The sequence below is a fragment of the Nelusetta ayraudi genome, unplaced genomic scaffold, assembly GCF_046127955.1.
Source record: "Nelusetta ayraudi isolate G7.1 ecotype Tasmania unplaced genomic scaffold, CSIRO-AGI_Nayr_v1 ptg000008l, whole genome shotgun sequence".
Classification (NCBI taxonomy): domain Eukaryota; kingdom Metazoa; phylum Chordata; class Actinopteri; order Tetraodontiformes; family Monacanthidae; genus Nelusetta; species Nelusetta ayraudi.
In genome coordinates this window covers 2,148,051-2,174,631 of record NW_027466058.1, presented here as the reverse complement: position 1 = coordinate 2,174,631, position 26,581 = coordinate 2,148,051, and the positions used below count along the sequence as shown (strand labels likewise).

Here is a 26,581-nt window from a genome sequence, read left to right as displayed (position 1 = left end):
AGTGCAAAGGAGCCCAATTTCTTGTCTTTCCTCCCCCCTGTTTTCGTACACACTCCACAATATGTTCATTATTGTATTTCAAACATGGGACACAGTTTGTTTTGAGGTTTACCGAGGAGCCTGATGTCTCACACTGATTGTCGCCTCTTAGGTATTTCTGTTTTCTATTTGTTTCCTCGCCAGCAGCCACACGGCTGATGCGGATACCACATTCAGTCAAGCCGGAACATGTGACGGCCGCATTCCTCTCGTTTGGCTGTAATTAGCAGTTATTGGTCGCTGGTGCCGCGCCAGGACGTCACGACCGGCAGCTTTGACGTTGCAGTGCCGCCAGTGGAGGCGACGTCTTTGTCTGCCGTCAGGTGGCTGCACGGCTACGGGCTAAATAGGGGGGCGGGGGGGCAAACCTTTTGACTGGTGGGCCACAGTGGGTTCTAAAATTTGACAGAGGAGCCGGAGCAGGAGCAGATGGATGGAGTGTTTTGGTGACCCATCTCAAAGGAGAGAATATATAATGAGATATGTAGAAAACATGTGTTTTAATGTCAACTGAAAATGAACAAAAGTGTTACAACAAAATATCTCTTTGAATATCACCTTTTTAGTTCTGCTTTTATGTGTGATTATTGTCCTTTGTCATGTTATGTCCAGATTCATGTAATGTAATTTATTTTTTATTTTTTGTAAAGCATCTTTGAGTTCCTTGAAAACTCTATAACATTTATTATTATTATTATTATTATTATTATTATTATTATTATTATTATTATTATTATTATTATTTCTTCAAGTTGGGCGGGCCGGATTAAAAAGCTTAACCGGCCGCATATGGCCACCGGGCCGTAGTTTGCCCACACCTGAGCTACACGCTCTCACGCTGGCGCGCAACAGTTGCTGCTCCTCGTGCCAGCGTGTTGCGGACAACAAAAGCCGCGGCCATTCATTTTAAAAATGGGAATCTAGTCAAATATTCATTTTTGGTGGTTTCCCCGCGCGTAAATTGCTGCAAGCTGCGCCGTTTAGAGCTTGTTTTCTAACCGGGGCTCGCAGGCATTAATCACAATTTAATACCGCGTTTTTTAAACAGTAACAGACAAGGCAATTCATTCTGCCCCCCAACAAAACCGTATGATGTGTGCGTCCGCGTGCGCGCGGCGCGCATTTTTATTGGCCGCGGCCGTCACTCGCTGACAACTCCCTGCATTTGTCTTTATTGCCGCGTTTACTTTTTCCGAAACGCTTGTCATTGCGCAAGATGGATGTGAGCGCGCACGACAGCGGCTCTCACACGCAGGCGGCTAATAGCGGGAGATAGGAATCAGAGGGGGAACATTTTTGCTCATTATCTCACTTGGCGGATCAGACTCGAGCCTCTGGTGGGTTTCTGTTCAGGCGTCAGGGGTTTTTTTTGTTTGTTTGTTTTCTTTCTTTCTTTTTTTTTTTTTTACGTCGTGTTATCCCGTCACGCGTCGTCAGTTTCAAGGCGGGGAAACACTGGGAAGGCGTCGGAGGGGATTCGACCAATTTTCACGCTCTTTTTGCTGCAGGTCTTTAAACAGTTAAACAGCATAAACCCACCACCGGACGGGTTCTGAAGTTACATCACCTCCGACCACATAGGGATGGCAATAAGTAAATATCTGAAATGACTACATGATGATGATTTCATTATTCGAATAGTTGCTGTAGTTTTTTGTATTAAAAAAAAAGTTTTCAGGGTGACCTTATATCAGTCGCCCTGATTTATATCAGTGTTTTTTGTTTTTTTTGAGACACCGCACATTTTTTTTATACATTGAATCCCATGACACACCATCAACCAAATATATTATAAAATTACACGTTTTAGCCTAATATAGTCTCTTAACTTACTTAAACTCATTCAGTGTGAAACCTTGGCCTGTGTAGCTGATATCCTGGGAGGAATTGAGGGAGGAAAATAGGCTTACATTCATTTTAAACCACAGTTACTCAACAATGGGGTGTTATTATTATTATTTTTTTAGACCAATTAAGTGAAATTGGATTTTTTTTTTTTTTTCGGTACACCTGACATTATCTCACGGTACACTTGTGTGCCACGACACTGATAACAGCAAATCTTCACCAATGCTAATATTATTAATAAACCTATGTAATTTAATTCCTACTGTCCTTGGGTCAAGGTCACTGTTACATGAAATTTCTTCTTTGAGTGTCTTGTTTCCACCAAGAACAAAATCCAGGCCAATCATCAAATCAGAAATGCATTATTTATATTAAAAACATACATATATATATATATTCATACACATTTTAAGCTAACAAATATATGTCCTAAACTGTTGTAGTGTGAAAGTTGTAAGGCCTTTTGTCAAATTATCCCCCCCGCCATGGGGTGGCCACGGCCCCCCACTGGCCACCTCATGGTTCCGCCCCTGCCTCCGACACATTGGAAGCAGTGGAGTTTTGTGTTAGTTCGAAATGTCCCCCTAAATGAAGCCTGACTTCTCCTCAATGAGATTTCAAGAGTCAAATCTCACAGGTCAGTTTTAAAAACGTCTTCTCTGATTGGCTTCCAGCCAGGTGGGATACGACCGCACCACTCAGAATTCCCTGAGACGTATGAAAGAAGTGGTAACTACAAGAGGGGTGAACAGGTACCAATAGAGGGCGTTGTGGTGTTATTAACAGGAATCAGGTACCCGTGAGATATCCTTTTGTGATATTTTTATTCCGGCAGTGTGTGATTTGTCATGCACAATTTCCCTGTCCGCTCTGTCTCTTCCACAACAGAGCACTGGCAACAACTTTGTCTGTAAAATGTGTAAACCTAAATAATTTGTTTCTTGTTTCCAAATGTAATTTAAAATTTTGTTTGTACAATATGCTTATTGGCGTTAGCATTAGATAATGACTGGTTCACATAGCACTGGTATCCATCTAGATTTTCTATACCGGGGGTTAGCATTACATGTGGTTCTTCAGGTTGCCCCTGAAGAACCACATGAGTTCAAGAAATAGCACAACTCGTTGAGCTGCATCTAAAATTCAGTTTTATCCAACCTTGTTTTTTTCATTGTTGATATTTATTGAGAACTCATTAACGTGATCAGTGTCTTCACAAAGATCAGTATCATTATTATTATTTCACATGTGGCAAACTGCTTGTCCTTCTTATGACTCAGAACCCATGAAGCAGCTCTTTAAAACGGTTGCTCGTCGCACTTATCAGCTTGCCGTGCTTATAGGTGTGTTCGATGCTGAACTTTGATCCATTTTTATAATGGTCCATAAAAAAAGGATGCATAAATTCCTGAGGTCTCAGCAGAGAGTACCTTGCTCCTGAGATTTCTCTCCACTCACACTTCTTCCGATCGAGCTTCAAAATGAGTCTAGGCTACGTTTTTAGGTAAGAAAACTTAGAACTCCTTTAAGCTGTTTTATACTGTCATGCTAGATATCGGTGTGGTTCTGTGACTGCATTGTTTTTCTTCTGTAGGCTGTCCGTGCTCTGCGCTGCTCTGGTGGTTGGAGTCATGACAATGCCATTTGAACGCCCGGTATGTATGCACGTTGTTGTTGTTATAGACTGTACCATAGGCGTCCTTCTTTCTACTTTACAGGATGTGATTAAAGTCTCTGAAGGAAATCTAAATGTTTATTATCATACTTGGAAAAGCATTTTAATAAAAGATCTGTGGAACATTGGCTTAGAAGTAGTGATAAATAGACTGCACTGACATAGCACTTTACAATGGCCTCTCATTCACCCTCATACTCACATACCAATGGGCAGCTGCTGCCATGCAAGGCACTGCCAGGCCCATTGGGAGCAACTTAGGGTTCTTGTCCAAGGATACTTTGACATGTGGATCCAGGATTTGATCCGCCGACACTTCAATCACAGGACAACCCACTCTACCAACTAAGCCACAGCTGCTCCCAAAGCACAAAGTGCACATGACTTAAAGTAACGGTTCACCTTCAACAAAACAGACATAACTTGAAAAACATTTATGTGACTGTCAGCCTGTCATTCTCCAGAATTCTGAACTGGCTCTCAAACCAGAAGAGGACCTGGATGATCTGTACCACCCTTCAGTGGCTGACTTCAAGCATCAGGTTGGAAAACGGTACGCATTTCCTGTTGACAACTTCCAGGAAGACAGCGTCAACGTTTTCAACATAAAGAGCTACTCGGCATCCGAGGGGGACAGAGACGACATCGGCCACGGCCGCTTTGACCAAGACAGGGAGAAGATAGTTCAGCGCATTGCTGATGTTCTTCTTCTCATGAGTGAAAGGGAGGTCAGCGTTAACTTGCAGCCAGAGGAGGACATGGACGACCTGTTCCACAACAACATTCCACAGGCTGGTCCCTACCCAAGGCATGGTGATGCTGCTGTTCCTGTTGATGTGCCATCTCAGGAGAACTACAACGGCGAACCAGAAGTAGATCTGGATTTTCTCTTTCACAAATAATCTACCAATACCAATATTCTACCACTGTCGATACAATTCACATCACAATGATACAGTGACAGAGCAGCGATTTAAAATGACACCTTACACCTGTCAGAACGATAATGAATTCTATTGATGATTGATCAAGCATCAGATACTTTGTGGTGTTTTTTTTTTTTATTCAAATAAACACTTTTATGTTTATCTATTTAAGTGTGTTCCAGCACAAAGGAGACATTTTTTATGCATAGTTTTTTGCATTGAACTGAATCAACAATAAGCAAACTGGCCATTTCTTAAAAGTGCCTCAGAGTCTTTCTGTCACAGTAGAAGCTCAGCAGGAATGACCCCCTTCTTCAGTATCAGGTTCCCATACAGAGACGTCTCCCTTTGTGGACACAACAGAGGAAAATTGAAGGGATTTAAATGATCTATGTATATATTAATTTGTGTGAGAGAGAATCATTACAGTTGTGTACATGAACTATAACCAGCATCATGACATTTTTGACTGAGAGAATAAATAAAGTGAATGCAAACCCTGTTGCCACAATGGCGAAAGCCTTCTTGGCTCTATCGTAGAAGGCAAACCTTTCCACAAGCTCGAGAGAGGCCTAAACAGAAAGAAAACAATAGATACTAAATCAAAACAGACAACCGAAACCTCCGACAACACTCCTTGTTTGGTTGATTAGGCAGCTGCACCTCAGGACAAGACTGATGCAGGAGCACTTCGTACGTTTTCCACACAGGAACGGCTAAACCCCTCTGTTTGTCACTTTCAACTAGATCCATGACTGCTGCCTGTGAAGGAATAAGAATGTACAAAAATAAGGAAACACATAAATAATCACATGAATAAATAAAAATCAACATTTGTCAAGTGTTTGGAAATCAATTCAGTTTTATTAATGGACTTCACTGAATGTTCCACATAGGTATCCAAGGGGAAAAGCTTTAAAATGGCTTCCAGAAGCTGTGGGATTCGCAAACCTGCACAGTGATGACAAACACAACAGTCAGCAAAAAACAATTCACTGCATAAGCCATCACTCTTACTTTAAATACCCAAAGGGGGGCATGTCAAATACCGTCAGCCCTAATTTCTGTTGGACCACAGGCACAAATGGAGGAAGCTGGAAAGTTTGCGTCTGCAAGCACTGAAAGAGCAGAACGAAAACATTGTCAATGAATTACTTTCTTTTTTTTCTTTTTCTTTTTTAAAGTGGCCTCAGCTCAACAGGTGACTAACCTGTGAGACCAGTCACACTGAGTCACAGCTTGCTAGCGTTTCTGTGCCTCTTTTCACACAGACTCGCTCTGTGAGAACACGGCACGAGATAAATTAACTTAGTTAAAATCGTACCCAGCTCGTCTCCGTGTCCCATTTTAGCAAGAGCATATAGTAGCTCAGGCGATAGAACGGACGGGATTCCTTTCAGGACGACCATCCTGTGTTAGCCGAAGCGAAGTCAAATAGGGAATAGAGACGACTCCCCGCCAACTACTTCCGCCTTCGTTTAGAACGAGCTGAACGTCATCTCGCATTCGTTTCCGGGACGTGAGTACCTGATTTGATTGGCTGAAGGGAACAAATACCCTTAATTAATGGCAAAGTCGTCGCAAAAAAAAAGAAAATTAAATTAAATAAAAAATACACTAAACGCCATACACTAAAAAAGCTGTTGTTCCCACCATTTTAATTAAAATAGAAACGCGTGTATTTGCATTCACTCCGCCCCCAAAATATTTATAGGGTTATTCATTTAATCGCAGGGACGTTTTACATGAAGCTGTGTGACACGTCGGTGCCATGGACTCTTCTCAGTAAACTGCTCAGTGGATAGATCTCTGTGTTGTTTCTGACGCCCTTGGGTGGGCATAATTTAAAGCAGACACCGGTGGATGTGTTATCCACTAGGGTCTCCGGTGCCAAGAATGTGAGATAATGAAAATATTTGTTTGATGAAAACCACTCCGCAAGCGCCACCCCTCCTCCCCTTCCTCGTTTCATCTGAGAAACAGAAATACTCTCAGCTGGATGGCGGAGTAAAATACCGAGGGATCCTCTCCATGACCGCAGAACCTGGTACTGTAAAATGCAATATATATTAACTCGTGACTACTGTTACTTAAAAAAAAAAAAAAAGATTTAAAGAAAACACTATGCACTATCTCCCAAGAATTTATTAAATAATCTCCCTTTATCAAGATTGGAAATTCAGTGTTCAGCACGAACCGATTCAGGCCACATAATGTTTAGTTTAATCTGCTGGATATTAGTCTTAGATTCACTCTGTCACTTTCCAGCCCGTATTATGAACAATTTTAGGACTGCATTAGAACAAACCCCCAAGAGTACTGAGATGATTGTAAGGCATGCTGAGGGTTAGTTTGGGAATATTCTGGTGTTTCTGGAGCGCAGGCTGGCAGGAGAAAAGGCCCTTGCAGGAGCCAGGCCTGTCTGCCGGACTGAAAGCCTCCTTTCTCCCTGTCCGGACCCATGCTGCTCGCTCTTTATCTCGGCTCCTTTAAATGAGTTTATCACGCCATGAGGGTCTGCGCTGCCAAAATGTAACGTTTTGCCCCCTTTGTGTGCGTGGAGAGCCTCAATTGAGTCTACATTTATTATTTTGACCTTTCGGTAGCCTCAAAGAGGAGCTCCTTTTGCGCTCCTCTCCGCAGACTTTTTGTGCTTCCCTGCGGAGTGCGGAGTCTTGCGGCTTTTTCTTCTCCCGCTTTTTGAAGTTTTGTTCCACGAGGCCGACAAGAGAGCAAGCTCCGGGGGAATATTGAATGAAAATAAAAATCAATTAGGCCATGGCCTTGTGACGATACGGGGCGCCGCCGTGTGAAGATCAGAAAAGTTGCCCGAGATGATCATTGGAGCGTCCAAGAAAAGCGCGCACTAACCAAATTTGTTCTGGTGTTTTCTTTGAAGGCCTAAATCATGGTTATATGTCGGCCAGCTCATGCGGTATTAACGTTGTAATCAGTGCCTTTTGTCTTTCAGTTTAGAAACGCCATTGCTTTGTTTGTGGTTCAGTTGTTATGCCGGTCGCACAGAACCGCTGACAGCTTTGCAATGTTGATAAAGGGTGTAAATATATCAGTTTATCATAAGTTTTACTTCATGATGCCAACAAACTGCTAGCAAAGTTCGCTTCATTATGAAAAATACTGTTAAAAATACAAGTAGATTGCGAACACATTATGAGTTAAGCTTTATAAGTATGACAATTTTTAAACAGCACATCGCACTTTGAGCCAAGTTCATAGCTTTGCCGTGTTGAAAATGCAGAGGAGCGGCATAGCGATACAAGAGCTCCACCTGGTGTTGAGAAGTAGAATATAAATTTACATAGCCATGTTTATTTAAAAAGTTGGCGGCAAGTGCTTTGACTGGAAATTGCACGTTATTACTACATTAATTTAAAGTGGAAATAAATGCATAAATGACTTGAAGATTCCTCTTTTCTATTCAGAATCATAATTTATAAGGCCACATCTGAGCAAGTAGGAGCCAGCATATTGACCTACAGGTCTACTTTTTTTCTCTCTCTATCTTTTCATTAAGTTCAATCACATGAATGTTAACAGCAAAAACAAGACTACTCAGCTGTAATTAAAGAAACAAGAAGAAGCTTTCGCACCCTGGTCTTCACACTTACCAAGGTACCAGGCTTACCAATGAAGAAGCTGAACAGGTTTCCACATGCATTTTTACAGATCATGCGTGTTTGTGTGTATATTACTGATGACGAGAAACAATTTATTTAAAAAACAAACCTGTCTGATGACTCCACTGGGCCCAACAGTGCTCAATACAGTATCCAATGACACAAAGGCACAGTAAAAACACTACATCAAGAAGAACAGCAAGCAAATGTTTTTGTTTTACATTTCAGCGATGATGCTGAAAACATTTGAGTTTTACTTGGAAAATGTACACAAAAAGCAGCTGCATACAAAATGCAAAGATATATTTGTTACAATTAAAAAGTTAGTGTGAGCAGAAGTAAACAAGAATGAGATTCCTTGTTTAATACTGACTTAGCGGTTTTCATGTGGCATTAGAATGCAAAACCCGCTGCAACAACAGTCCTTTTGATTTGTGTACCGAGCCTTGGCGAGCAGGATTCCTGTGACAAAATGCTCATCTGCAGTTACATAGAGCAAAAATCCTAATTCAAGCATATTCTATGATCACCTAAATATCAGGATTTCTGCATCATTCACCTCACTGTAGAATGAAACATTTTTTTTGTGACCTTGGCTGTATTTTTAGTTTACTGGTCCTGGAAATTGGCCGGTCTCTTCTCCACAAATGCAGTCATACCTTCTTTGCGGTCATCCTGCAGAAGAAGAGCACAAGTTAAAGGTGAGATGACATCAGTTGAATGCTCACTCAAACATGGACTCTGCCACTTACCGTAGCGAAGGTAGCATGGAATAGTCGCTTTTCCAAACGGTTACCCTCAGCCAGTGTCAGTTCATAAGCTGCAACCACAGAGAAATCCATAGTACAACACTTTAAAGAAATCCATGAAGGCATCAAGCTGAAATTCTTCTTTAGTTAAAGCAGCTTTACAAACCTGCATTGACAGCCTCTTTTGCCATAGCCGAAACTAGCTTGGAGTTGGAAGCAATTTTTTCCCCACATTTAACAGCTTCAGTTACCAGCTGGTCCACAGGGAAGATTTTACTCACCAAACCTAAGAAACACAAATGAGGACTGAATCAGGTGTGTTTCAGACATACAGACACACAGATAATTTGTAAAATCAATAATTCATGTGACATCAGTTGCTAAAAAAATTAAAATGTACTACAGTACAATCCAGGAAGTAATGCACTTCCAGCCATGTTGTTACCTGATTGCTTAGCTTCTTGTGCGCCAATTCTGTCCCCCGTCAGCACCATCTCCATCGCCAAGGATTTGCCCACTGCACGAGGCAGCCTCTGGCTTCCGCCCGCTCCTAAATGAGAACAAGAGGACATTGACGTTAGGAATTGGGAGACATTGAAAGAAGTGAGTTAATTCTGCACATGAAAAAGGCACAGTTTCTGGAAAAGGTATTTACCAGGGATGGTTCCCAGCAGAATCTCTGGTTGGCCAAACTGAGCTTTCTCTCCTGCATAGATGATGTCACACATCATTGCCAGTTCACAGCCTCCGCCCAGCTGAAACCACAGAAAGAACGTCACAAAGATGTTGCGACCTCCACGAAGGATATCTTTACACCCACAATCAAATGAAAAGACACATACAGCAAATCCATTGACGGCTGCGATAACAGGTTTCCTCACGGTGGAGACCCTGTTCCAGTGAGCCAAGAAGTTCCCACCATAACATTCCTGGAAGGTTCTGTTCTGCATCTCCTTAATGTCAGCTCCCGCTGTAAAACACGAGAGTCAACGCACAAGTCCATTTTTTTTTACCTTAAAACACACACACACACAAACGCTCACACATAACAAAACACCAATCGTCGAAAACACACTTGTTTCCCCTTACCAGCAAAGGCTCTGTCGCTGCCTGTGATGACAATGGCTCCTATGCCACCGTCGGCTTCAAAGTTGTCCAGGGCCTGGCCCACCTCCTTCATCAGCCCATCGCATAGAGCGTTGAGAGCCTTGGGTCTATTCAGCTGGATGAAGCCCACATTGTTCTTTTCGCCTCGCTTTTCCACCAAAATGTACTCATACTGACCACCTACACAAAGGGAAGAACACTTGTGTAAATACCGAACTAGTTCAAAGAAAAATGTCAGAAAAGCAGAAGAAACAGTGATAAAGACTACATCCTAACATAGTTGGTTAAAAAATACACCTGAGAAACTTAATTTTTAAGTATACATACATGTCTTCCAGAGAGCTTGCACCTTTTTATTGAAGTCCTTGTGCAACATGTCACTGCACTGTCTACTTATTAACTTGAACCAGGTAGGTCGTGGAAGCAGAAGAAGGCCTTACTAGAAGCGGTGCAAGGTGGGCTGACCCATGGCCAGAAACAATGATACGACAACGCAAAGTCTTGGTTAATCATTCAAAATAAGAGAGGCCTTAGAAGACGTGACTGATACCTCATAACTGTTTGTAAGCATTGCAAATAAATTCTGCAAGACCAAAACACAGCATCACAGTTGTTCAATCGGTTTTAAAGCAACACCGAGTTACAACATAGGGACTCATTCTTCGGATGGGTTTTTTTTTTTTTTTTTTTTATTATTATTATTTTTATTTTTTTTTACACCAAGGGGCGACAACTTCGAAGTATAGCAGGCATTCGGCTTCGCCTGCGTCGCACAGTTTGTGACGCACATTTTTTGACATTGTTGCAGCGTTTAATGGCAAACCTTAAAGCGGAACCATGGGGCGCCTTGAAACGATCCCGTACCTGAACTGTACAGACGGGAAGCTGACAGGATGGCCGGGGCGGTTCGGGACGACTTCAGGAGCGAAGCAGCACTTCTGGCAAGAAAAGCCATGACAGCGGCAGCAGCGGTAGTGGACAGTTGTCAGTGGAGTTGCTCCAGAATCGTGGCTGCAGGTCAGCTCGGCTCCCGTCTTCTTCGTGCGTTTTCCTCCTTGTTTTTTTTTTCTCCCCTTGTAGAAAATCTGCATTATCGCCACCAAGCGTCGAAAGAGTGCAATTACCTCACATTACACACAATAGTAGATTTTATTTATAACGCACACTTGCTATCGTGCGTTACGGTAAATGTAAAGTGTTTAAACGCTTAATACAATGCAAATAAATAAAAATTGAAATCGTATTTCCATTTCAGTAAATTGTCAAAAAAAAAAAAAAAAAAAACATTGCACGGGCTATGTGTATATTATATATTTTAAATATTTCGCTCTGAGACCCGTTTTAGATGGCATAGATGTGTGTATATTTTTTATTCCGTGTGCACAGTATTGGCATTTGGCAGTGTGGTGTGCCCGTAGCGCGCAGCGCGCTCATGTATCATCCGCGTGAACGAGGCTGCACGAACGTGAACGTCTCTGTTGACTGGTTTTCATCCTTCATCCGAATCCCGAAACACAACCGAGGATAAACCAACAAAGATACGGTGAGCATCTGACGAATCTCTCCTTGTCCACGCCGACTCATTGTATGTGTGTATGTATGTTTAAATTATGGTAAATGGCATTTATTTTGGGCAACACAGTCACATATACAGCCCAATTTGTAGTACTATGTGATAATAATTATCATCACGAATGCATGCATCGGCATTTTCCCATTTGGTTGCATATGATGACATTTAGTACGTTTTAAAAAAGGAAAATGATTGGTGCAATGCCCCACATACTGTCACCTGCTGGACGTTCTTGTTGCTCAAACGACGGCCTAGCATGTCATATTTTGGCCATTATCATAATCTTCCAGATGAGTGCTCAAAACAGAGGGCTAATTTATCTGCAACACATATCTGAACTGACCTACTTAGCTGGGGAGGGACAGGCTCTCTATGTTGTCTTTATTTTCTATTTTCGACATAGGAGGTTTAATTTGACATATATATATATATATATATATATATATATATATATATATATATATATATATATATATATATACACACACACACACACACACACACACACACACACACACACACACATATGTATATAAGAAACACCAAATTTCAGTTGCTTTTTTTTTTTTTTTTTTTTTTAGCAAATGGTCTGAGTCGTGCTTGTCTTGTTGGGGCACAGATGTCAGGAATGAACCGGATGGTTGCAACGTGCTGGACGTGCCTGCTGCTCTCCGCTTTCCTGTGCGAGCCGGTGCTGTCCAAAGGTGGTCGCGGAGGGTCCCGAGGCTCTTCTCGGGGCTCTTCATCCCGCAGCTCCACGGCGGGGAGTTACCGCGGAGGAGGCGTCCACGGTGGGAGCCGCTCTCGCTTCCGGGTGGCCGGGCGGACGTCGCCGGTGCGGGTCGCTAGCGCCGCTGCGGCCGGGGCAGCCGTGGCTCTGTCGGCGGACAAGTGGTACGCCTCCGCCTACCGCCGCAGCAAGAGCGACAGCTCGGAGGAGGAGCTGGACTACTATAACCGGACCAATTATTTTGATGCACTCATGTCAGGCTCGGTTCGAAGCGGATCTCTTCTCTTTCAGCTGGTCTCTGTCATTATTGCAACTCTTATCCCCATATTTGGACACATGCTAGATATTATTAGACTGTAGATGCGAATGGTGTTTGTACAAGTTTACTTCCTGATTTGGTCTGGGACTGTGCTTACCATTGGAAGAGCTTAAGAAGAAAAAAAAAAAAAAATGTATACTGCAGTTTGCTTTACTCTGATTTTATACCTATATAAAATACCAGCACAGTCTTAAGTGTGATAATTCACCTTATAAAGGTTGCTCTTTCCTTCGGACTAAGAGTCGGATAGAATTTGGTGCCAAACTCCTTGCCTTACACTTGAATCCTTAAATTTAACGAGGAATATACAAAAAATAGTTATGACGCCATTACAAGTTCTTGGCAGCCACCAATGATTGCACTTCTATCTACAAAAAAATAATTTTCATAATACTAGTTGCCAAGATGACTTTTTATGTTACGATTGGTATACAATAAATATACCATATCGTGACAAACGTTGGAATGAGTGGTGTTCATGTAGGACTACGTAGTGACGATGATCAATTTTCTCCAATTTGCAGAATTGAAAAAGTCAAACGTCACCTGCAATCTAGCCTCCAATTTCCACAATATAACACTGCCACACCATTAAGGTAAATCATTCATTTTAGAATGTTAGACTATTACAATTTTAACCCAAATACTTTGAAAAACAATATCAACATATTTTAAACACACCATGTGCATTTGTCCACATTGAAATTAAATGAATATAAAAAACACAAACATTTTGTACAACCTACTGTAACCGATTAGTTGTTCTGAGTAAATAGGCTGGCTGGATATATAACGTAAGAAAACTGTGGCTCTAACTGTTATTCAAGTCTCTTAATATTTTCATTACGGAAATGTGTTTTTGTATCCACAGAAGACACTCAGGAGCAAGAGACTGTTCCATTTCTATATGCGCACTGACAGAAGCCACAACACTAATGTAAATAGAAAGAAAATACAAAATTTGTTCACTGTTTTTGTGTTAATAAAGACAATGTTTACACCATGTCAGACACTTGTTTCATTGATTTTAAAAAGTGTCATTAAATTTCACTTGAACCAAGAAGTCCTTTTTTTAATTTAAAAAACATAGTTACTTGCTTCTTTCTTGTCTTTTTTTTTTTTACTTCACTGCACAAAAAATGTCTGTGAACTGTTAGCAAGCTATGCACAGGCACATCATCATGTTCCACTGATAAACATAAATAATCCAAGGCTGTGAGTAACATGAAAAAACTGGATCAATCAATGGATCAATCCAACATCACTTGTCCCAGCTCTCCTTTCCTGAAGGCTCTGATGAAAGCATAAGCAGCAGCCGAGTAGTTTGGGATTGTGACTGTAATGTTACCTGAATGAGAAGAAGACACAGACACATTTTCATCTGAATATTAACTGACGACACGTGATAAGTAAAACCAAATGTAAATTTCACATAATTCAGATAATCTGTTTGTTATATTATTCATAACTATTTAGTTAAGTTACACAGTTAATATCTACCTTTCAAGATAGCAAACTATCATTTTATTATTGGAGAAAATGAGGTTCAGTAGCACGTCGCTGGTGTAACTAGAGAATTATTATTTCCTTACCAACTCCAGTGATGGCTTTGACCCGCTGCTTCTTTCCAAGTTTGACAGCAATGTGTTTTAAGACATACTGGATGTTGTCGCTGGGCTGTTGGAGATCATATTTCTCCACATAACTGCACATAAGACGCAAACATAACCCGTGAACATACACAGTAAACTTAAAAAACAAATATTGGTGAGATCAATACCTGAATTTTCCAAGCCTGTTAAGTGAATATAGTAAATAATCAGCAATAACGTCTTCACCCACTAAATGGTCCAGGATAGTTCCTGGGAGAGCAGAAATCAAAGACAAATATAAGGTTGCTTAAAAAATAAAGTAAAAAACAAAAAAACAAAAAACAAAAAACACTGCTATAAACCAGAGAAATTAAAACAATGCCTCCAAGCAATGTCTCCCTAAAATAATAATTCTGCTTACCACATAAAGCCAACTTCATGCCTGTTTCAACACTTTCAATCTTTGGAGGCAAGACCCCTGGAGTGTCCAACAGATGCATTGTGGGACGCTGACATACCTGTGGATAAAGAGAGTCAAACATACTGTACAATTTTCGCACAGAACAACCACCGTGTGCAATGGTCTTTATGCAGGAATATAAATACCTCCAAATTACCCACCTGAATTTTAGTCAGGACTGCTCTGGTGATACCTGGCTCCCCTCCTACTCGAGATGCACGACCTGAAATGTTGTTGAGTGGATGTATTATTTATTCCCACAGACCTTTCACTCTTAAGGACCAACAGCCTTCACCAATTCAGCTGTACATACCTTTTTTCAAGTTGGTTCTCCTTAACGAGTTGATGAAAGATGACTTCCCAACATTGGGCACTCCTATCACCATCAGGCAGTAATTTATGTTCTAAACATTTACAAACAGTTCATTAATGGGAGTAAGACTTTAGGGGGGAAAAAATAAAATATAAATAAATAAGAGAAATGTATACTATTTAATTCTTTGGAGCCAGGTTACCTCATCTCTATTAAAGCGTGGCCTGCTTTCAATAATTTCTACTAATGTTGGCACCAACTACAGAATAAAAAAAGAAAAGGAAATATACACATGAATGAAAGCAGTTGTTAGACTCTATTAGCTGGTACAAATGAATTTATACAAGGACACAGCAGTGTAGATGCGTTTTACCTTCCTAATGTTCTCATCTCTTTGCTTTAAACAGTCTGTGAAGACAACATTCCTCACTCCAGATTTTTCCAGCATCGTCAGGGTCCTCTGCAGTGTAAATAGTCTGTAAATTAGTCTGAGTGACTTTTATCCTATTTATGATATTCCACGAAAAAAAAAAGAAGCAAGACATCTCACCTGTTTGTTGGACAGATCAGCAAGATCCATCTTGTTGAGAACGAGCAGATGTGGTCTGACATCTAAGGTGTCCTGAAACACAGGGTTTCTTCCAGACAGGGGAATATGCGTCACGTTAAGAAAAAAAACAAAAATAGCAGCTCAGGTTGAAGGGGAAAGCCCCATTCATGATACAATAAGCAAAAGTCACTTTGTGACATTACAATCAGTGTATAGGACATTTTAAAGTTTTTTTTTTTCCCCCAACAGTTTGGTTGGTTTGCCCAACAACGTTTTAATATAATCATTTGTGCAAGACGTACATTGGCGATGCTAGTGTATTGTATGAAAAAGTTATCAATTCAGTATGATTCAAGCAACATGAAAGGATATTCTGGCGTCATGGATTTCTATAATACAGTCCGTATTCTTGAGGTTGGCTCTCATCTGTTTAATTCCTACAAAAACAACAGGGTAAAAGCAGTTTCACAACCGGCACTTCACATAACATACAAGGCTGCTCCTACAGACACTGGCCAAACACTGTTGCTACGTTGGGAAAACTACAGTCACCTTTAGCCATGTGTCCGGGGAACCAGTGCGCCACTTCCCTTCCACCAAAATCAAACGCGGTTCGGAACTTTCCGACATTATAGAGCACCGAAAACAGTTTCATATTTCTGTCTGACTAAATGCGACTGTAATACTCTCTCATTTGCTTCAGCGAAGGACTAAATTGGCAGAACTAGCAAGGAAACATCTGAGTGCAGCCATGTTACTGGTGTGCAACTATGTTTACATACCGACTAGAAACTATCAAACAAAACTCGTTCCTCTCCACGTCTGCCTGTACAACCGTTATCTTGAAATGAAAAATTATTTGGTTTTAAGAAAATGATATCAAAATCAAAATAATCCATCAAATGTTTCCTTTCATGCAATTCAATATCATTATTATTATTATTATTATTATTATTATTATTATTATTATTATTATTATTATTATTATTATAAAACAAACAAAACAAAACAAAAACCCTAGGCATGCGAGTCAAATTTTTATTTATTTTTTTCCAACATATTGAGATTTTGCATGTACACGCTTTTTCATGCAAAGCTATCATATAACAGTCATTCAGTCAGTGTTTCCAGCAGATTGTGGCCCAACTAAAAAAACAAAAACAAAACAAAAATGAAAGACCATGACATGACTCTTTCCTTTGTGAAAAAAAAATATATAACTCTAGCTACACTTGTGTTGTCACAAGTATTATGGTTTCTGACATTGACTTCCTTTGGACATAAAAAAAGATGCTTATAAAATGAAAATAAAATTGATTAGAACATCTGACAATTAACGATAGGTAGTAATACTTTTAAAAAAATAACAAAAGATAATAGTCTTCAACTTAAACAGTCAAGGATTTAAAATTGCATTTTGAGTTTGTAAAATATTTGTAAAATTATTTCTCAACATTTCTAATGAAAATATAGGTCAAACATGATCACTGGCTCTCACAATGTTATGATGACTACTAACACCCCCAAAAAAGAAAAATTTAATCCAACATTTATTTTTCTTCACAGTACAAATTTGTTTCAAAGCTTTGACTTGGGAGGACCAGAGGAATTGTTGGAGGAATAGTGAGAGATGAGTCGGCTTGCTTCCCTCCGTCCACTGAGAAGAGCTCCATGAACAGTGGAAAAGTAGAAGGGATGAGTAGCCTCTCCTGCAAACAACACCTGCAAGGGCTGAAACAGACAAGATAATTAACCGCCATGAAAAGTGAGATGACATACATATTTCACAAATTTGTATTTTCATCTTAACATGTATATATATGCACTTGTGCCTGTGATCCCTTTGCAGGCAAGGGCTCCATCATGTTCTCCAGGTCCTGAACTGAGCAGCCTTTCGCAGGGTAACTATAGGAACCGCACGTCCAGGGGTCATGGAACCACTGGGAGCGCAAAATTCTCCGTGGTGTGACAATGGGGTTTCCTGTGTACATACAGTTATTCTTTGAATGCTTCTACATGAATCAGAGCTTCAGAAAGAACCAATTGTCTTTCAGTCGTATTAAGCCTCACCTGTAAACCTGCGGATGAGTTGCGTGACAGTTTGTAAGACTTCCTGTTCTGACAGCGTCTCCATGTACTCCGACTCGTGCCCAGCAATCCAGCCACACAACATGTGGCCATACCTACCACAGAATAATATTGCTAATAAAGTATTCTGCTATTTGAAAACAACTGTTGTTTTTCCCCCCGCTTGGACTACAGACCGTTCAGTGGGTTTGAGTACAGTGAAGCCAAACAACTTCCTTATCCAGGATCCTTGTATATTGGGAACTTCTTTAATTTGGCCATCCTGAAAGACAACAACAAAAGGCAATTTAATGTTTGCCATGCAGATTCTTTTCCAATTAATTTGCATAAATATCAAAAGGACATATCAGGTTAATGAAAGGTAAAAACGGATTTACTTTTTGGGAAAATAAGAGAAATGCTTCAGCGTGATTCAATCATGGCAAGACCCTTGATTAGATATCTGAGGATTTTCTTGCAATGGGTTACAAAAACATTGTAATTTTCTTTCTTTAAATAATTTAAAGTTTCACTTAAGACACTTTATAAATCCAGGTTGATGCTATAATTTTGAAATTGAAATAACATCAAATATTAAATGCACTATTTAGCGTCTTTCTTCACTGACTGAATGGTATCCATTGTGTCAAGGTACGCAAATAACATTGTAATTAACTATCTGTTATAGAAGAAAAAAAAGGTTAATAATTGTTTATCTTGCTTCACTGTCCACATCTCACCTCATCTTCCCACAGTAAAAAGATGGCCTCACAGTCTTCATCCCACCACGGTGAATCAAACTCCACAAATATTTTATTGTTGGTTCCAAAACCTAGTCTTTGAATGGAGTGCAGCTTGTGTAGAGGGAGAGATGGGCTGAAGAGTGCTGTGTGGTTTTTCTTGAGGTAACCTGAAACAAGACATGCACGCTTTCATAATTTTATAACAGCAGTTGGACTTTGAAAGTGCAATTTCATTTTACCACCTGTGATGTGTCTGTCAGAAATTTGATGAAGTGGCTCTACCTAGAGGTACTGTGACAATAACATGATCGGCGACGATCCTCTCCCCAGATTCACACTCGATGGTCACGGAACTGTCTGCCTCCCTTGTGTTGTTCCAGTGGACACAGCGTACAGGATGGTTGTAGCTCACTGTCCCACTGGGCAGCTCACGCACCAAGCTTTTGATTAAGCCATCATAGCCACTGCATGAGAAATAAAAAAATGTCTCAGTTATTGATTAGAAGTACCTGTAGAGATGAATATTAAATACCGCAATGTGCACGAATGGCATAATTCCAACTACCGTTGCAATGTTCTTTCTTATGCCGCTAGAAATGGAACACAGCTTTTTGTGGGACACGTTATTAAATTGGGTTACCTATATATACAAATGTTGAAAAGGCGTATTACATCAATCAACTAATTAAAAGAACAACATATGCAAAACTAACCCTGGAAATGTACAATCCAGTCCAGGCAAAGTCTGGTACAGACCACAAGCCCCAAGGCCCAAATCATCCAGGCTGTGAGTGCCATTCACACAACATTCCACCTTCAGCATGTTACTGATCAAAGACATCCGCAGAGACTTAATGCGTGGATCAGTATCCTTCCACTTCTCGGCTGCTCGCTGATGCACCTGCAACCAAAAGAAACAAAGACAATGCATTTTCTCACATTGGATGTGTTGGAGCCATGTTGTTGTTGTTGTTGTTGTTGTTGCAAAACATTTTGCTATTCCATGAACTGTACCTGTGACTGTATGTAATCCCCTGCACTGGCAAAAGGCTCGCCACCCCGCCAGTGAAATTCAGAACATTCATGCATCAGCTCCGAAAACATTTCTGTGGCAGGGTAAATATCTTCAAGGTTCACCTTGCGACCTGAGTGTCGCAAAAACAAACTTGATTGTAATTTTAGGTGGAAGTTCTGAATAGGTAACTTGGCATGGACGGAAAAAACAACAACATGAAAAAAAAAACACTGACCCAAACTGCTGAAGACCATGGGAACCCAAGGGGGATGCCCCCCGATGTCTATGGCCTGGTTCTCTTTGGTGAGGGCCTCTGGTTCAAGGAGCCCATATTGACGGGCCAGACAGAACACAGGATTCTCCTCACTGGGTCCATGAATCCAGTTAGCTCCAATCTCAATTATTTTACCCCCTTGATAGTGATAAATAAACAAATACATACATAAATACACTAGTAAATAAATACACTTGTCAGGCTGCTAACTGTGTATGCACAGTCAGCTGATATCACAAAGTAATAAACGAGTTTTTCAGGATTCATCAACAGATCGGATCCAGGCCACTTTTAAAACACAGAAGTACACAATTTTATTTTCCACACAAGACGAAGAGTCCTCTATAGGTAATTATTATTAATAATTTATATCCTTGAATCTCATAATGGAAAATGTAAAGATAGGTTATGAAGTAACACCACATAGTATATGTATGTTAACTCTTTTTTTGTCCCCTCCACACACACATTCAAGCCGACGTCAGCTGAAAAAGTAGTGACAAAAGGCTTACACGTGTTTACTTACCGAAGCTTCCTGATTTTATTCTGCCCCCGCTTCTCCCAGTCGCTTCAAGTATCCTCACATGACGGAAGCCCGATTTGACCAGTCTGTGTGCGGCCGATATTCCCGAAATACCACAGCCGATTATAACTATTTTTGTTGTATCCGTTTTCATGTTTGACTTACGACAGTTCCCTTCTGTCCCAATTCGTCTATTATCTTCTCACTTGGCAGAGTAGACAAGTCCGTCACTCGTTTGCAGCGGACAGGACCACTTCTCCTGCACCTGACAACTTCCGGTGAGGATTTTCAGAATAAAGACTTTTGCCTTTGTTTCCTCAACGTCACGTTATTTTACATCGAAACAAATTCATAGAAAGCATAACTCGATTATTTTTTTTTTGTAATTGTCATTTCAGATAGCAATTTACAACTACCTGGGAGGTTGGATTACGTTGCATTGCAGTGAATCAATTTCATTTTCCCACGCATGCACAAACATGGGCAGTGACTAATCTCTCTTTAAAGGACATAGTTTTCTTACATGGTGTGTTGGATACATTCCTGCCCATTTAATAACTAATCCAAATTGGGACAACTGAGTGACACACAAAGATATGGCTAAATTTATTGCACAATGTTTACTTAGTGACAGACATGAAAATATTTTACATTTACAATTAACATAAACGATAGAAAAAATAATTTGGACAATTTCATCTTTAGATTTTGCAATGCCAGACACATAATTGAGGACTCTTCTCTTTAAAAAAAAAAGAAAAAAAAAGAAAAGAAAATCAACAGAATGGATACATATTGTTTAGCTGAGAGATTGTGAGAAGAAAAAAAAAACCCTAAAGTTTGCTCATTCTTGCTTGTTGCATGAGAAATGTGAGATAAGTCTATCTGCTTCTCTCCACCCAGAAAGGAGAGCTCCGTGAACAGTAGAGTAGTAGATAGGATGAGTCGCATCTCCAGCAAACAAGACCTGCAGGGGCTGAAAAATAGATCAAATGTGAAAAAAAAATCTTATTAGAGGGAAAAATTTGTGACGGAAAAAAAAATCATGATTCATGTACTGGTAAGAGTGATCCCTTTGCAGGCAGGGGCTCCATCATATTGGCCAGGTCCTGCTTTGTACATCCAATTGGTATGTGACAGTAGGATCCACATGACCAGGAATTTAGAAACCACTGGGAACGAAGAATTCTTTTGGGTGTAATTGCAGGGTTTCCTTGATAGAGACAGTTTAATGATTAACTTGACAGCCACGTTTTAAAAAGTGTTACCCAATAACCAACTATCTCAGCCAGCAAACAATTTGCATCTATGTCTTAAACTCGAGTCGAACGGCTCTTTTCCTCAAACGTTACTCATCTCTGATACGACTCTACGTTATGATACACTGTAAACCTACTGAACTGGACTGTTGTACATTTTTCAACTACTCATCTCATACCCATCTCAGCAGCCACAGATGAAGAGAACAGTTCTGAGACTTGCCTGTGAATGTGTGGAACATCTTTGTGAGCGACTCCCTCAACTCTTCTTCAGGTAGTGTCTCCATGTACTCTGCTTCACGCCCAGCGATCCAACCACAGAGGGCAGGGCTGTGAAAGAAAGATCAGCGGGATAGAGGCTGGTTCCAAGAATACTATGCGTGCTAAAGTACATCTCAATCACAAACATTTATGAAAAAAGCACAACAAAACATGCTATTGAGGACCTCTGGCTGCTCACCTTTCAGAGTCTTTGAGTACAGTAAAGGTTGATAACTTCCTTATCCAGGATTTGTGTACATCAGAAACATGGTCCAGAACCTCCTCCTGTATGCAAACAAAGGCGTGAGACTAGTAATTCTTAGTGTATTTGGTTCTCATTCATGCTGCCGTTACTGACCTCATCCTGCCACACCAGGTGGATGACGTCACAGTCGGCATCCCACCATTGGGATTTGAATTCTACAAATATCTTGTTGGATGTTCCAAATCCTATTCTTTGCATGGAGTTTAGCTTGTGTGCCGGCAAAGGTGGAGAGAACAATGTTGAATGGTTCTTTTTGAGGTGTCCTGATGAAAATATCAAAAAAGTGAAAAACGCGTAGTGAGTAGAGTTGTAACAGTAATAGCTTCATGTTCCTGTTGGACATACCAAATAATAAATTAGGAGGGCATCTATATAGCAATATTTTTTAATGTGATGCAGGACCTTGACAAAACCTTTAATTTGTTCAAATATCTTGTTTTCTAATTTTTTAACCAATCTGTATTATATTTTCTACTAATGTTAGAATCATACACAATAACTTTTTCTCTCTGTGTTAATGCTTGCGTCATGGCAGAGCCATACTAACTAAATCTTGCATGACAGAATGTGCCATTACAAACCATTTGACAGTATCTCATGCGCCGAGTGACAAAAGTAGTGCGGTAGAATTTACCCAGAGGGACAGTGACAATAACATGATCAGCAACAATCCTCTCTCCATCGTCGCACTCCACCTCAACGACGTTCCTTCTATTTTGACCGTCGATCCAATGGATGCAGCGGACTGGCCGGTTGTAGCTCACTAAGTCAGGGGGCAACTCTGACATCAAGCTGTTAATTAGTCCCTCATAACCACTATAAGGGGGTGAGGGGGCACAACCAATGCATTGATCAAAACATTTGTTAAACAGTTTTTAAAATTTTACTGTTTGGGTGGAATGCGAGGGAGTGGAATACAAACCCTGGTAATTCGCAGTCGAGCCCCTTTAGGCCTTTGTAAATAGAAAACCCTGGCAGGTCCAGCTCATCCAAGGTGTGAGCTGCATTTGTGAAGCACTCCATCTTCAGCAAGGCACTCACGCCGCACAGTAGAAGCTTACTGGGAATTTTATCTCCTTCTGTCCACCTCTCCGCCGCTCGCCTCCGAGTCTGCACGTCACACAGAGAGAGTGCATACACATGGAGGGCGACAGAACCAGAGGTTTTTGCAAAAGGTGGCATCAGGAGAGAGATGTCCTGATGGTCGTGAGAAGCACACAAACCTCTGATTTAAGGAAATGTCCTAAGCTTTCCCATGATGTTGATTTCTCGTGTTCATATTGGAAAGTATCATCTATTAGCTCATTAAACATACCAAGGGAAGGACTCATGTCTTCAGTGCTCAACCTCTGGCCTACACATCACCCAAAGCACATCAAATATTGATTTAAACAAAAAACAACAACAAAATATTTGAATTATTTGAGATTTTTGTTGTTTCTATTTCCGATCACTCAATATAGGTCACTACCTATGGGAATGCTCTGTGGCGGAAACAGGGATAGAGTGCCAAAGCAGCCTGGTTTCTACCTGAGCTGCTGAACCAATTGGGAATCCATGGAGGCCGTTCGTCACAATCTATGGCCTGGTTTTCGTCAGTGAGGGCCATCGGATCCAGGAGCCCATAGTCACGGGCCAAACAAAACACAGGGTTCTCCTCACATGGTCCATGGATATAACTTGCACCCATCTCTGCAACACTATCACCTGGGGAAAGAGGTGCATATGCAATTAGTTATTAATCTAACTCACTGCAATATTAGAGTTATTACCTGGCATGTTCGCACACAAACACAGGGCTGGGGGGTTATCTTTATGCTCAGTAACGCATAAAGTATCCAGCATCCACATATAAGTGAGATCATGAAAGACTATTTGAAAGATTATGTACTGTCTAAATGTAAATATATTGCAAGCAACATAAGATATATAACAGTCATTTACAGCTGGACTTTAATTAACTGACGAACAGCAGTCACGAGACAAATGTGTTAAAATAAAATAAAAAAATGAATAAATAATTAACACACTTAAAAACACATTTAAAAAAAGTTTCAGCAATCAAGTGCAAAAGACGTACAAACACAAATCAATTCTCTGAAACAGCACAAAAGCAATGGCTGACTCTCAAACAGATCACAACGTAAAACATTTTAATCACATTCTTAAACGGGAAAGTGAACGTTGTGTCAAAAACACATACTAATACGCATCTTTGCGCATTTTTTAGTGGTTGTACGGCGTATACCTGCGTATCACGTAAACTACACTTTTTCTCTGGAACCCACTAGGTACTATTTTTCAGTCACGTCAGACTGACTGACAATAAAAAGAATCCTAAACCTAATTTTGACACCACACCACTTTTAATGTGACTTTGTCTTAACTTCTAATGCTGCTGTGGGAAAATAAAGACATTGAGAAATCCCTTTGCTCACCCAGTCTGCTTGTTAATATCCTGCCACCGCTCCTGCCAGTTGCCTCCAGTATCCGCACTCGTTGAAATCCGGTTTTGGCCAGTCTATACGCCGCTGCTACGCCTGACATGCCGGATCCCACCACCACAATCCTCGGCCCCGCACTCTGTGCCATGCTCTATGTTTTTGCGATCACCGTTTTGTTTTTTTTTGTTTTTCAATCGTCAGTCATTCGCATAGACTGCTCGCGAGACTAAATTTCTCGCTTCCGCATTCACGCGTGAATAGCAAAACGGTGGCATCTGGGGTCACGGGGTTACGGGGTCACGCCTGGTGGATCCTCATGTTTCTATCTTGAAGGTCCGGACCGCAAGAGCGGGTCCACCTTAGCGCTGGTACAGCTGGTACTTCTGGGGGTGGCCACGTGGTCTGCGTTGTGTGCACGAGGGAGGCGCCACTTGTCACCTGGCTTATATTTCGGATTTTCTTTTTTAATAAAAAAAAAGAAGAACAAAAAAAAAGGAAGAACAAACAAAAACGAAAACAAATTTAACTGTTTGTTTCATACAACACTGTTCACAACATATCAGTTTATTACGATTGATGAAGTGAAGTAGTCAGTAGACAGTTCCAAGGTGTGTTGATAGCCAGGTATGTGAGATGATCCCAGCCCAGTTAAAAACGGCACAAGACAGCCTAGAAAAAGAAATTCAGAATTTTTTCATACAATGAAAATTTCAACATAAACTTTGCAAATTCACAAAACTAGACTATGATCAATACCACACCCACCCACACACACACACACACACACACACACACACACACACACACCATCATAAACTGACTACCCCACATAAGTAGCATTTCACCACCAGATGTCGCAGTTTTGCAAGGTCAGTAAACAACGGAGAGTCTGGCATCAGTTTCAAAACGTCATGATGTCATGCACATTCAGTTTTGTATATATGTGAAGGTTCTCAGTCATCCAGGTCATCTTAAAGTAGAAGGGTTAACTTAGGGCAACTGGGCCTGTTCTCTTGATCTTGAAGACGTTTCACCTCTCATCCGAAAGGCTTCATCAGTTCTGAAAATGGGTTGGAGAGCCGCAAGTATTTAACCACCATGAGGTGTAGGTGGGGCTAAGGCTGAATTTGCCTTAGCCCAGATGAGAGGCGAAACATCTTCAAGATCACAAGAACAGTTCCAGTTGCCCTAACTTAACCCTTATACTTATAGTTGTGGCCGTCCATCCATGCATCCATCCATCCATCCATGCATTCATCCATCCATTTCCCCCTCATTCACTCAGGGCTGCGTGGGTCTACTGGGGCCTATTACAGTTGTCATGGGGGCGGAGACAGGATACACCCAGCACAACTCGCCAGTTTATCACAGGGCTACGTACAATACGACATGTATTGTCTGAAGATTAATCACCTGAATATTACAGTATAAAAATAACAGCATAGATTTGTGAGTTGGTGAATAAATTATGAAAGGGGTGGAGGACTGTGAAAATGGAAGCTCCCAGTTCCATTATGAAACAGTTCTCTGTCCTCAACATTTTAATATTGCATTCATTGATTCACATTTTGAAATGCATCACAACATATATTCATGTATATATCACACAAGTATTTTGTTAATGATGAATAAAAAAATGTGAACTGTGATCTTTTGAGTTTCCACGCTCTGATGACCATAAACATTATTTCCCAAGCAGGCCTTTCACCTTATGCTTAAAAGACAGGCATTTATAGGACATAAGGGTGGCTGCCACCACTCTCCTGAACTACATAATAATATACTAATTTACTGTTTATAATATTGTTACGTGCAGCCCGACCGCTCCTTCCCTGTTCGCTCCTCCCCAGTCCCAGTGAGCACCAGCGTGCAATTGGTGCTCAGGACGGAGCTATAAAAGGAGCGAGAGCAGGGCGGGCTCACTCCCACTCAGGAACGCATCTCAGCACTTGGTCGGGCGCACGCCGCGACCAAGTGCATCGGAGGCGTCCAGGTCGCAGGCATTTTGTTCTGTTAATTTAATCTTTTTCCCTCTTCTCCCCACCGACTGGTGATCACACACTTGGGTTACTAGGACCCATGTGTTCTTTTTTTGTGTTAGTTTGGGTTGTGGCTGACCGGTAGTCCTGTTTTCGGATTTGGTTTAACTTTGTTGCAGGTTTTGAGATTCTTCAGGTTAAACTGAATAGTCGGGACTCGGACGGGGTCCTA

The 26,581-nt window shown here is 40.9% G+C and overlaps 7 protein-coding genes and 1 long non-coding RNA gene across 11 annotated transcripts; 3 read left to right on the top strand and 5 right to left on the bottom strand.

The window, feature by feature from the left end:
• Nucleotides 1-3,282: 3,282 nt before the first annotated feature.
• LOC142883630 (uncharacterized) lies at nt 3,283-4,636 on the top strand. Of its 2 annotated transcripts, none has more exons than XM_076018655.1 (3): nt 3,283-3,391; nt 3,482-3,542; nt 4,012-4,636. In XM_076018655.1, exons 1-3 carry the CDS (start codon nt 3,369-3,371, stop codon nt 4,462-4,464), a joined length of 537 nt encoding a protein of 178 aa, XP_075874770.1. In that variant the 5' UTR covers nt 3,283-3,368; the 3' UTR covers nt 4,465-4,636. The 2 variants fall into 2 exon arrangements, with proteins under 2 accessions (XP_075874770.1, XP_075874771.1); XM_076018656.1 differs by having other exon boundaries at nt 3,287-3,391; nt 4,027-4,636.
• Nucleotides 4,583-5,972, bottom strand: fuom (fucose mutarotase). The gene is made up of 6 exons (XM_076018657.1): nt 5,813-5,972; nt 5,538-5,606; nt 5,369-5,439; nt 5,152-5,250; nt 4,987-5,060; nt 4,583-4,834 (listed from the first exon to the last, which is right to left on the bottom strand). Exons 1-6 carry the CDS (start codon nt 5,895-5,897, stop codon nt 4,768-4,770), a joined length of 465 nt encoding a protein of 154 aa, XP_075874772.1. The 5' UTR covers nt 5,898-5,972; the 3' UTR covers nt 4,583-4,767.
• Nucleotides 5,973-8,335: 2,363 nt separating this feature from the next.
• On the bottom strand, nt 8,336-11,038 carry echs1 (enoyl CoA hydratase, short chain, 1, mitochondrial). The gene is made up of 8 exons (XM_076018652.1): nt 10,847-11,038; nt 9,965-10,162; nt 9,718-9,845; nt 9,531-9,630; nt 9,321-9,425; nt 9,042-9,161; nt 8,879-8,946; nt 8,336-8,801 (listed from the first exon to the last, which is right to left on the bottom strand). Exons 1-8 carry the CDS (start codon nt 10,935-10,937, stop codon nt 8,736-8,738), a joined length of 876 nt encoding a protein of 291 aa, XP_075874767.1. The 5' UTR covers nt 10,938-11,038; the 3' UTR covers nt 8,336-8,735.
• A 97-nt stretch (nt 11,039-11,135) lies between these two features.
• On the top strand, nt 11,136-13,607 carry sprn (shadow of prion protein). Of its 2 annotated transcripts, none has more exons than XM_076018654.1 (2): nt 11,136-11,525; nt 12,137-13,607. In XM_076018654.1, exon 2 carries the CDS (start codon nt 12,175-12,177, stop codon nt 12,643-12,645), a length of 471 nt encoding a protein of 156 aa, XP_075874769.1. In that variant the 5' UTR covers nt 11,136-11,525; nt 12,137-12,174; the 3' UTR covers nt 12,646-13,607. The 2 variants fall into 2 exon arrangements, with proteins under 2 accessions (XP_075874769.1, XP_075874768.1); XM_076018653.1 differs by having other exon boundaries at nt 11,248-11,525; nt 12,175-13,607.
• On the bottom strand, nt 12,878-16,293 carry mtg1 (mitochondrial ribosome-associated GTPase 1). Its single transcript, XM_076018651.1, has 11 exons — nt 16,072-16,293; nt 15,892-15,956; nt 15,520-15,624; nt 15,343-15,429; nt 15,172-15,228; nt 14,970-15,060; nt 14,818-14,879; nt 14,618-14,714; nt 14,385-14,466; nt 14,197-14,309; nt 12,878-13,952 (listed from the first exon to the last, which is right to left on the bottom strand). Exons 1-11 carry the CDS (start codon nt 16,172-16,174, stop codon nt 13,855-13,857), a joined length of 960 nt encoding a protein of 319 aa, XP_075874766.1. The 5' UTR covers nt 16,175-16,293; the 3' UTR covers nt 12,878-13,854.
• On the top strand, nt 16,008-17,509 carry LOC142883629 (uncharacterized). Of its 2 annotated transcripts, none has more exons than XR_012926065.1 (3): nt 16,008-16,130; nt 17,086-17,284; nt 17,369-17,509. It is a non-coding gene; the product is annotated as an uncharacterized LOC142883629 (long non-coding RNA). The 2 variants fall into 2 exon arrangements; XR_012926066.1 differs by lacking the exon at nt 16,008-16,130 and adding an exon at nt 16,149-16,279.
• On the bottom strand, nt 16,544-20,383 carry LOC142883624 (peroxisomal N(1)-acetyl-spermine/spermidine oxidase-like). Its single transcript, XM_076018647.1, has 10 exons — nt 20,145-20,383; nt 19,580-19,756; nt 19,344-19,474; nt 19,043-19,230; nt 18,612-18,793; nt 18,327-18,496; nt 17,784-17,869; nt 17,590-17,702; nt 17,346-17,500; nt 16,544-17,250 (listed from the first exon to the last, which is right to left on the bottom strand). The coding sequence occupies exons 1-10, from the start codon at nt 20,293-20,295 to the stop codon at nt 17,098-17,100; spliced, it is 1,506 nt and encodes a 501-aa protein (XP_075874762.1). The 5' UTR covers nt 20,296-20,383; the 3' UTR covers nt 16,544-17,097.
• Nucleotides 20,384-20,913: 530 nt separating this feature from the next.
• On the bottom strand, nt 20,914-24,622 carry LOC142883625 (peroxisomal N(1)-acetyl-spermine/spermidine oxidase-like). Its single transcript, XM_076018648.1, has 10 exons — nt 24,365-24,622; nt 23,457-23,633; nt 23,150-23,280; nt 22,849-23,036; nt 22,561-22,742; nt 22,020-22,189; nt 21,861-21,946; nt 21,624-21,730; nt 21,200-21,354; nt 20,914-21,117 (listed from the first exon to the last, which is right to left on the bottom strand). Exons 1-10 carry the CDS (start codon nt 24,516-24,518, stop codon nt 20,986-20,988), a joined length of 1,482 nt encoding a protein of 493 aa, XP_075874763.1. The 5' UTR covers nt 24,519-24,622; the 3' UTR covers nt 20,914-20,985.
• Between the last annotated feature and the right edge of the window lie 1,959 nt (nt 24,623-26,581).

Coding starts and splice junctions, on each gene's coding strand:
- LOC142883630 (XM_076018655.1), top strand. CDS start 3,369: ATGAGTCTAGGCTACGTTTTTAG. Junction 3,392..3,481: donor AGTCTAGGCTACGTTTTTAG/GTAAGAAAACTT, acceptor TTTCTTCTGTAG/GCTGTCCGTGCTCTGCGCTG. Junction 3,543..4,011: donor CAATGCCATTTGAACGCCCG/GTATGTATGCAC, acceptor TGTGACTGTCAG/CCTGTCATTCTCCAGAATTC.
- mtg1 (XM_076018651.1), bottom strand. CDS start 16,174: ATGAAACTGTTTTCGGTGCTCTATAATGTCGGAAAGTTCCGAACCGCG. Junction 15,430..15,519: donor CTGATCTGTCCAACAAACAG/GTGAGATGTCTT, acceptor TTTACACTGCAG/AGGACCCTGACGATGCTGGA. Junction 14,310..14,384: donor AACAGGCTTGGAAAATTCAG/GTATTGATCTCA, acceptor TCTTATGTGCAG/TTATGTGGAGAAATATGATC.
- LOC142883625 (XM_076018648.1), bottom strand. CDS start 24,518: ATGGCACAGAGTGCGGGGCCGAGGATTGTGGTGGTGGGATCCGGCATG. Junction 22,190..22,560: donor TATTGTCACTGTCCCTCTGG/GTAAATTCTACC, acceptor TATTTTCATCAG/GACACCTCAAAAAGAACCAT. Junction 21,118..21,199: donor CAAAGGGATCACTCTTACCA/GTACATGAATCA, acceptor TCTATTTTTCAG/CCCCTGCAGGTCTTGTTTGC.
- sprn (XM_076018654.1), top strand. CDS start 12,175: ATGTCAGGAATGAACCGGATGGTTGCAACGTGCTGGACGTGCCTGCTG.
- fuom (XM_076018657.1), bottom strand. CDS start 5,897: ATGGTCGTCCTGAAAGGAATCCCGTCCGTTCTATCGCCTGAGCTACTA. Junction 5,440..5,537: donor AACAGAAATTAGGGCTGACG/GTATTTGACATG, acceptor ATCACTGTGCAG/GTTTGCGAATCCCACAGCTT. Junction 5,251..5,368: donor ATACCTATGTGGAACATTCA/GTGAAGTCCATT, acceptor ATTCCTTCACAG/GCAGCAGTCATGGATCTAGT.
- LOC142883624 (XM_076018647.1), bottom strand. CDS start 20,295: ATGAAAACGGATACAACAAAAATAGTTATAATCGGCTGTGGTATTTCG. Junction 18,794..19,042: donor CTGGATTGTACATTTCCAGG/GTTAGTTTTGCA, acceptor TTTCTCATGCAG/TGGCTATGATGGCTTAATCA. Junction 18,497..18,611: donor TATTGTCACAGTACCTCTAG/GTAGAGCCACTT, acceptor GTCTTGTTTCAG/GTTACCTCAAGAAAAACCAC.
- echs1 (XM_076018652.1), bottom strand. CDS start 10,937: ATGGCTTTTCTTGCCAGAAGTGCTGCTTCGCTCCTGAAGTCGTCCCGA. Junction 9,631..9,717: donor CAGCCGTCAATGGATTTGCT/GTATGTGTCTTT, acceptor CTGTGGTTTCAG/CTGGGCGGAGGCTGTGAACT. Junction 8,802..8,878: donor TCCATGCTACCTTCGCTACG/GTAAGTGGCAGA, acceptor CTTCTTCTGCAG/GATGACCGCAAAGAAGGTAT.